General features: G+C 40.9%; 1 protein-coding gene across 3 annotated transcripts in view; it reads right to left on the bottom strand.

Annotated features, from left to right (window-relative positions):
- Window positions 1–602: 602 nt before the first annotated feature.
- The window catches only part of IL17RC (interleukin 17 receptor C), a 57,580-nt gene continuing 48,669 nt past the window's right edge, over window positions 603–9,513 (bottom strand). For all 3 annotated transcript variants that reach the window (XM_056524727.1, XM_056524728.1, XM_056524730.1), the window contains exons 17-20: window positions 9,067–9,118; window positions 5,398–5,493; window positions 4,968–5,003; window positions 603–3,582 (exon numbers count right to left, since the gene is read on the bottom strand). In XM_056524727.1, the coding sequence (XP_056380702.1) occupies window positions 2,963–3,582; window positions 4,968–5,003; window positions 5,398–5,493; window positions 9,067–9,118 (804 nt within the window). In that variant the 3' untranslated portion in view covers window positions 603–2,962. The remainder of the gene's footprint in view (window positions 3,583–4,967; window positions 5,004–5,397; window positions 5,494–9,066; window positions 9,119–9,513) is intronic.

The following is a 9,513-nucleotide window of genomic DNA, read 5'->3' as shown; positions in this document are numbered from 1 at the left end:
CTGAAATGTAATGTGCCGTGTGCATTTGCCCTGTATTAGCTGCTGCAACAAAAATGCCCGGCCAGCCACAGCTTTACCCAGCTATCACCTTTTCAGAAGGTGTCATAGAGACAGCAAATGCAGAGTGCAAAAGAAGGTGGAATAAGACAGAACAATGATACATTTGTGAGGGTCCCTTTCCAAATGTTGTCCTACTGTAGGACCAAAATGAGAGATTTATCAAAACCTGTGCAAAGGAAAAGTTGCCTAGTTGCCCATAGCAACCAATCGGATTGCTTCTTTCCTTTTGCAGAGACCTTGTTAAAAATGAAAGAAGCTATCTGATTGGTTGCTATGGGCAACTTTTCCTCTGGACAGGTTTTGATAAATCTCCCCCATTGTTTAATTGTTGTAACCCTTTAAGGCTATATGGACAAGATCACCCCCTATTTTATAGCACTTAAATGGTGTCTGGAATTGAACAAGTTGTACCTTGGGCTTACTTCATCTACTCTTCTTCCCGGCCCATTATGGTAGATAGTCAGTCAATTGGCAGATGGGCAATGTGTTAACAAAAGGTACTAGATCCAACAAAACAGAGAAAAATTACTTATCAAAAATAATAATTTTATTTCCTTCATTTTGTTATATTAAAGATTTTCCTTTTTTTTTTTTTTTTTTTTTTTACTTTTGTAATTACAATTTTCTTAAACCAGTTTCATAGATGAGAACATAAATTAAGAAATAATTACAAACATACATTCAAGTAGAGACAGCAATGAATACTCCAGACATGTTTCATAGAAACTAATTGTCAGGGTTGCATAAGAAATAGGAAATGCTCTGAATATCAGAGATTGACAAAAAAAAAGCAGTCTATTATCTGAATAAGGGTAGGGTTACATGTACTGTAACTAATCCTCCGTGGGTTTCCCGCAGCAAATTAATTACATGTGAACCCACCCTTGAATGAGAAACAGGAAGTCAAATATTATTTAAAGGAGTTGTCTAATGAAAACTATCTTAACCCCTATCCACAGTATAATGGATAAGTAGCTGATCGCGCTAGGGTTCGACCACTGGGACCCTCCTCCCTGCTCCATTCATTCCTATGGGAGCGCCGGAGATGCCAGAGTGCTGTACACACACTCCTTACTGAGAGCCAGGGTCTAGATCCAGAGATTAAGGGGGGTCCCAGTGGTCGGACACCCCGTGATCAGCTACCTATCCCCTATTCTGTGGATATTAATATCTTTACAGTGGTCGCAGCTTTATTTTTCTGAACTGAATGATGAAAGTCGGATCTAGTGAGAGCTTGGCGGCTTACTGCATACTGTTTATACATTAAGCCCAATAATATAGCAGTATGCAACAAGCTCTTGAGCTCCCTCCAATGGAGGCTGCAGGCTAAAATGATAAAACTTGGAGCTGATTGTTTTTCAAAGGCATTAAACTTAATATATCTCTGAGTTTTTTTTGGTTTATTTATTTTTTTTCATACTTATTAGAACCAAAATCACATAAATACACAGACTTGTAATGATCCTGCTACACTTTCACTTTTTAGAACCAAATAATGAAGCATGCTCTTTTTCTAATTTGTTTCTATTTTAATGTGTTTGTTTTAATTATCATGGTGTCAGCCATCCTGTCTTAGCTGCTGTCAACAACAGTAAGAGCTATGCTTTACATCAAGCCCCATATACACAGAATATAGACTGAATGGGGCCATTCAATTTTATAGGAGATTTCTAGGCATGCTCTGTGACTTCTTTAGAGATCACTGTGCAGGGACAGATGGAGACTGAGCTCTAACCATCACCTATATATCTTTATACTGGTCTCACTTCTCTGTGTAATCTCACATGTAATGATAAGTAAAGTACTGTTAACCAGTGTTTTTCACAAAACAGTAAGCATCAACTTATTATTAGGCTTAGTGTCCAGAATGAAAACTTCAAGATTTCAGGATTGTTTTTCAATACAGCTAGCAGATAAAAAAATGTTAAAAAAAATTTAAAAAAATCTTAAATCTGTTTAACGTAAAAACTTTTATACCATAGGTTACTTTCTCATTAACGGGGTATTCCAGGCCAAAACTTTTTTTTTTATATATTAACTGGTTTGTTAAACAGATTTGTAAATTATTTGTATTAAAAAATCTTAATCCTTCCAATAGTTATTAGCTTCTGAAGTTGAGTTGTTGTTTTCTGTCTAACTGCTCTCTGATGACTCACGTCCCGGGAGCTGTGCAGCTCCTATGGGGATATTCTCCCATCATGCACAGCTTCCGGGACGTGACATCATCATTGAGCAGTTAGAAAGAAAACTTCAGAAGCTAATAACTATTGGAAGGATTAAGATTTTTTTAATAGAAGTAATTTACCAATCTGTTTAACTTTCCGGAGCCAGTTGATATATATAAAAAAAGGTTTTGCCTGGAATACCCCTTTAAACATTCCTTTAAATGGGTATTCCAGGATTTTTTAAAATTATTTTACTATCTTACAGGGGCTGTAAAGTTGTGTAGTTCACAATATAGTGTCTGTACCTGTCCTTGATGGCAGATCCTTCTTAAGCACGTCCATTACTGTCTGGCAGGTAAATGCTAAAATTACCTAATGGTGGAAAACCCCTTTAAGAGCCTCTACCATAATCGAGTTTCTTTATTTTTGGAGGCAACTAGACTCCACTATCTTCAACATAGATTTAAACTTCAATATGGTATCTGTGCCATCTAGTGTACAGTATGTACATGAGCATACATGTTAGTTTTAGTTTAAGTTATTCTTAAAAACTGGTGCCAGCCGTACACTCATTTCACATTTTCTACACTTTACTCAAGAGGAGGAATGTTCACTTCTGGGTGATATCTCGATTCCTTCAACAGCTTTTGAAAACACTGTCTCCCAACCAGTTCACAGTCTAGTTTGCTCTTCAGCATTGTTTGTACCTGTATCCTCATCCATAGTTCTATGAAATGTTATCTTGTGCCCTGCATTAAGGGCTGTAATTCCACAGCGACACTAGAATTCACAGATTCTGGCTTGATTTTGCTGTTGAGTCTTTCCCGGATTTTAGTAGAGAGCTGTCTGACTTGCTTAGAGCCAAGTTTTTTGGCATTGACCCCTGCAATTTCCTTTAATAATGTTTCAAGACATAATGGTATCTCACAGACAGGGACTGAGTCAAATGGTGCAGGGACAGAACAGGAAGGGCTGAAAGTGGCAACAATATAATGCCCTTTGGCCTTATTGTTACAAAAATCCGACTGAACACAGTTTAGCACCGCTCCAAAAGACTGGTTAGGACCGAGGTCAATGCGTTGTGTTACATCCTGTTTCTGCCATGTTCTGTACTTGTCTCTGGCTCCTTCAGAGAAAAGAAGGATGATCAAACCTCCCTTCTCGAAAACAATAGATTTTTGTTGATGGTACCAAGGCAGGAGATGAATTTCACTTATCTTGACACGATGCCATTGGTCCAAGACCACATCCATCTGTAGATCCTTTAAAGAAGAGGCAAACTTCAGGACTAGGTTTTCATATTCCAGACTGTCAGGAGAATATAGAATCAAGATTCTACGGTTATTGAAGATGTCACCTGAGGGGAGAAAAAGTTGAGCATTCATTACTTTTATATATAAATGGAACTTAGATTCAAAGGCTTGTTTCTAGTGTATTTCTTAGGCTATTCCTTGAACAATAGATGCAGGATGAGCAATTACCCTCAAAAAACAACTTATGTGAAAAAGATGGCATCACTTGTCCATAAGGGAAACCTGTGAGATGGGTCATACAAAAAAGCACACTGGGATGTGATCTACTGCAAGCTCTCTTCAAAGAGAAGAAAGGTCCTGATATTCCCTGACTTACTGGACCAGAAGGCCCTGCCAGAATTAAAGGGGTACTCTGGCATAGAACTTTTTTTAAACATTATCCCTAGGCCTCTGGAATATAATACAAAAACCTGGGCTTATGTACTGCCACTCCCTCTGTGCCCTGGTTTCACTGCATTCTTGTTCCTGGTTGACAGTGGTTGACACGTCATACTGTTGCTCAGTGTTTTTGCCGCCACAGCGATGTCCCACCTTGGTCGGGGATAAGCTGAGTTGTGGTGTGATATATTGAGCCATGACACCAAGAAGGAGACCAGTGCCTGTGCTCAATACGTCACACTGCTGCTCAGCCTATGGCTGGCCGAGTTGGGATATCATTGCGCCCAGCAATATGAGACACGTCACCCACCAGCATTTAGGAAGAGGACCACACCAGAGGATGGAAGCGGTGATACTAGGGCATAGAGGGAGTGGTGGCAGGTAACTATCCTCCCTGGCACAACAGTGAATGGGATGGGAACGCTTCTAACATGCACTGAAGGCTCTCTTACTGAAAAGCATTATGATTTTCTCTTCATAGATTAACATACAGTAATTGGTGATAATGTTGTGAGGTGCTTTTTCACTAACAAGATAAGACATGTATGCTAGCAGGCTAGGAACTGTATCCAGGAAATTAATAAAGGAGAAATGCAGCGGAAAACTTTTACCGTCCCCTGTGCCCAAACAGCAAAAACAAATGTTAGGTCACCTTCCTACGTTCCCCCGTTGTGGCAGTATAGGCATCCCGTTCCTCCAGATCTCCTTGTGTCCCTTTTTCGTAGGCTTGAAACGTCACACTGCGGTCAGGGCTTGGGCCAGCTCCTTACATGACGCTTGTGCGCTTAGCCTATCACAGGCTGAGGTGGGACATTGCTGCGGCCGACGATACGCTAACTGCAGTGTGACGTTTTGAGCCAAAGAAGCAGGGACCCGAGCAGCGCTGGAGGAACAGGAAGCCTATACCGCTGCAACGGGGGAACGTAGGAAGGTGAGCTTGTTTTTTGTTTTTGCAGCCCGGGGACAGGGGTAGGTAAAAGTTTTCCGCTGCATTTCTCTCTTAATTATTGTTTTGATATTCCTGGAACTCACATTTTATTTTGGTACTTACTGAGGGGTTTTTCTGCAGTCACTGCCTTTATCCATTCTGCAAAACAAGTAAGAAAATCATTAAAAGAAATAATTACCATTGGCCTGGAAATCAGCTGATATCACCGGGGGAAGTAATAGCTGATCACGCGTCCCCTACAATGGCCACTACAGGGAATATGTAATATTATATGGTGAATGGGGGAAATGTAATACCAGGCATGGTCAATGTACTAGAGAAAGGGCTGATCTATATTAGCAAATCATTGCTCAGGCTAATAGAGAGGGGGGGAGCAAAGGTAGCCTAATTAGGCATATGGACATGTGTTGTCCTTTTATAACAACCCATTTAAGTCACAGAAAACCCTTTAGGACCAGAATTTAATGTGCATACAAACCCAAGCATTGAGCCAATATGAATGTACAACACAATATCATGAAATAAAGCTTACTTTTGAGGTTCTCATTTTTTAGGAGTAGAATCAGCAGCACGCTGGCGACAGCCAAAAGGCACAACACCCTGGACCAGTTCCATTTGGTCCTTATATCTGAAGAAACAGCATAGAAACAATAACCCCAAATATCAGGTATGTATCATGTACAACAATCAGTCACATAACAATGTATCTAATCTTTTGTAAGGTGCTGTATTATTTAAAGGGATATTCCAACCTATTTTGTGGATATGTGCTAAATGTTAGATACGTGGGAGTTTGGCCACTGGAATCTCTATCAATCACTAGAACTGGGGTCTTAAAATTGGCAGTTTTGTTACTCACCTTGTTCTTTCATTAATCCCCCACTGGATACCATGGCTTCACCGGGTTGGCTAAACCGGCAGGACTGCAGCCAATGTCACAGGAGCATTGCGGCATCTGATTAAACCGCACCTATATGCATCCTCTGCTCCTGTGACACTGGCCGTGGTCCTGCTGCTTCAGTTTATGGCTCTTCTGACTCTACACAGCAGCATCTCAGGTGCAGCATGCTCCTTGTGATCCCATCCTTCCCAAGATTATGTGTTTCTCCTTGCTTCTGCATTTATCTACAGACTTTAATCCTGACCTCGGCCGTGTTCCTACAATTCTGCCTTAGAATTCCGCACAGATTCCGCATGCAGATTCCACCTTTAATTAAAGGGGTACTCCACACGCCCCCTGAAGTCTATGGGAGGGGGTGTGGCGATCTGCATTGCATTGAGGGGGCGTGGCCTGAGGGGGCATGGCCGACCCCTGCAGCGGGCGCACAGTGTTTGGAACTAAATGTTCCGAACGCTGGCCAGTGGAGTACCCCTTTAAAGCCCAATAGACTTCTATGGGATTCTGCACTCCCATTCACACTTCTGAATTTCCGCATGGGGATTCCCCACCAATTCCGCATCTTTAACTATAAAGAATCAAATATTTTTCAGTACTGAAGAGCATACATGTATACACAAAATGGTGACATTACATTCTATAAGGAAATAAAATGGGAAAAAAAGGGAAAAGGCTTGATTTGTAGCTTGGTTCAGTAGTACACATAAAGCTGCGTGAACCAGTCACCAGCTGGTATCTGTGTATATAGTGCATTAGGGCACAAGGAGTGTGCGAGAACAGCTAAATTAAGGATTAATAAAAATTATTTGGAAATGTGATAGGCCTGTTTAAAAGATGTGTCTTGAGTCCCCCATACACATAAGGATTGGTTCACATCTGTGTCAGAGGCTCCACTGGTGGCCTCTGTTGCGGATTCAAAATATTGGACAAAAAACATCACTATTCTTTTGTGTGCGGTCAAGTCCAATAACTTTAAATGGGCACTCTCAAAAAAAAAATAAAGGCAGGCTATGGTTTATCATGATGGGGGCAGTGAACTGGGAGGATTATAAAATTTAACAAGATCATGACAGGTACTCTTTAAAGGGGTACTCCGGTGGAAACCTTTTTTTTTTTTTTTTTTTTATAAATCAACTGGTGGCAGAAAGTTAAACAGATTTGTAAATTACTTCTATTAAAAAATCTTAATCCTTCCAGTACTTATTAGCTGCTGAATACTACTGAGGAAATTATTTTCTTTTTAGAACACAGAGCTCTCTGCTGACATCACAAGCACAGTGCTCTCTACTGACATCTCTGTCCATTTTGAGAGTTGTCCAGAGTAGGAGAAAATCCCCATAGCAAACATATGCTGCTCTGGACAGTTCCTAAAATGGACAGAGATGTCAGCAGAGAGCACTGTGCTCATGATGTCAGCAGAGAGCACTGTGTTCCAAAAAGAAAAGAATTTCCTCTGTAGTATTCAGCAGCTAATAAGTACTGGAAGGATTAAGATTTTTTAAGAGAAGTAATTTACAAATCTGTTTAAAGGGGTACTCCGGTGCTTAAACATCTTATCCCCTATCCAAAGGATAGGGGATAAGATGCCTGATCGCGGGAGTCCCGCAGCTGGGGACGCCCGTGATCATGCACGCAACACCCCGTTTATAATCAGTCCCCGGATAGCTATCATGCCCCCTCCCGTAGGCTTGCATTGAGGGGCGGAGCGTGACGTCACACGGGGGCGGAAGCGTGACGTCACACGCTGCCGACCCTGCGGTCGATCGTAATCAGACCCGGAGCGAACACGCTCCGGGGGCTGATTACAAACGGGGTGCCGCGTGCATGATCACGGGCGTCCCCAGCTGCGGGACTCCCGCGATCAGGCATCTTATCCCCTATCCTTTGGATAGGGGATAAGATGTGTAAGCACCGGAGTACCCCTTTAACTTTCTGGCACCAGTTGATCTAAAAAAAAAAAAGTTTTCCCCCGGAGTACCCCTTTAAGTTGACATTTTTCTTTGAATAACCTCCAATCCATCCTTGTGTGAACCTATCTGTTTTACTTCCCTTTTTTGTGTTGCCCGTAATCCTAAGGTTATGGGTCAGTAACAGCTTAGAATGTCAGTCGGTTGCAAATACCACACATTTTCCCCTCAAGCAAAAGAAAGAGCTCAGTGTATTTTTGCAATGAGGAAAATTTATAGTGGTAAAAAAAAATAGAAGAATATACAATAAATGATAGGAAATTTATGGCACCTCCAAAGAAATAGTAATACTGCACTATTGGGATACACACTTAAAAGGCTACTCCGTTGTAAACATCTTATCCCCTATCCAAAGGATAGGGGATAAGATGTTTACAGCGGAGTACTCCTTTAAATACAATTTGTTGAATGCACTCATAGAGGCAACTCATACAACTACTATGGACCACACCTTCACCTGTCAATGTACACAAGCCATAGGATCTGGCAAACTCAACTTTAAAGCGAATTCATGTTTGCAAATTTTACAAAAAAATATTTGGTAGACGTTTCTGTTAGAACAGGGCAGAGTGTCAATTCAAATGTTGGGAGGTATGTGTAGGGTCCTTTGTTAGCCATGAATGATAAGGAGTCCGCCAACAATTCAGTACCCCCCCCCCCCCCGCCAGCTCGCCTGCATGTGAGATGGGGGTTACTGACCTATCTAGTACCCCAGATGCATATGGAAGTGGTGGAAGGAGGTAGGGGGCTTAAAAGTAACTTTTTTTTTCCTCATAGAAGTCAATGGAAATAAAATGGCATCACAATATTTACAATAATCACCTACACTGTAGAACGCAATACTAAACTATTTTCTGGAGTTACTCCATTAAGATGACATTTTTCACTTTAGACTAATAGTGGCCATACACTTTCAATTACTTTTGGCCGATAAGGGGTAAGCCAGCAGCGGTTAATCTATCCCAGGACAATATGGTCAGCCATTAAAAATCCAACCCACCCAACCCAGGTGGAGGGTCAGGGGGTTACCAATTACGATTTAAGTCTAAGTTGCATGGGAATCTTATGTATTTTTGGGTTGGCTTCTCCTGATCAATTGGCTCATTGAAGGAAACAGAAAGGCTGCAGTTATGAGAGTAGATCACTGAGTGTTGAAGGAATAGGATCCAATACCTAGGTTTTCTTATGACCTTCATAGACATGTGACTACCACCTGATTCTGTGGAAATTGTCCACACTGCACAATAGTCATCTAATATAATAGCATTTCATTGAAAATCTGTGGAATGAACATATAACAATACATATATACACAACCGTACACTACTGTACTTACACTTAGTCACATTGCAGGCATAGAACTCGTGATTTTTACCAGATCTGAAGATCTATAAAGAACGATAATGATAGCATCAATGTGTAGAGCAGATAGGAACACAGCTTTCTAACATAACTTTCATTTATGTCTCAGTTCTTCACCATTTTCAAAGTCTCTGTTTATTATCAGTAAGCGCGACATCACACATCTAAAACTTCGCACAGCTGGATTCTCCTCTACAACTGGATGCAGACTAGGTAATGCCATGTATTCCATGTGATCTGAACTATAGATCGATATATATTTCACCTGCACTAGGGGAGCTTTTGTAGTAGACTCTAAATTGTGAGAAATATTAAGCTTATACATGTAAGGATTATCTGGATGTAACAAAGAAGGTTGTCATTTGTTGACAGCAAGCAGAGATAATGGAAATCGAATATATTAAGAAAGTTGTAGAAGTTT

The sequence above is a fragment of the Hyla sarda genome, chromosome 6, assembly GCF_029499605.1.
Source record: "Hyla sarda isolate aHylSar1 chromosome 6, aHylSar1.hap1, whole genome shotgun sequence".
Classification (NCBI taxonomy): Eukaryota; Metazoa; Chordata; class Amphibia; order Anura; family Hylidae; genus Hyla; species Hyla sarda.
Note: the sequence above shows the minus strand (reverse complement) of the source record. Positions and strands in the feature narration are given on the sequence as shown.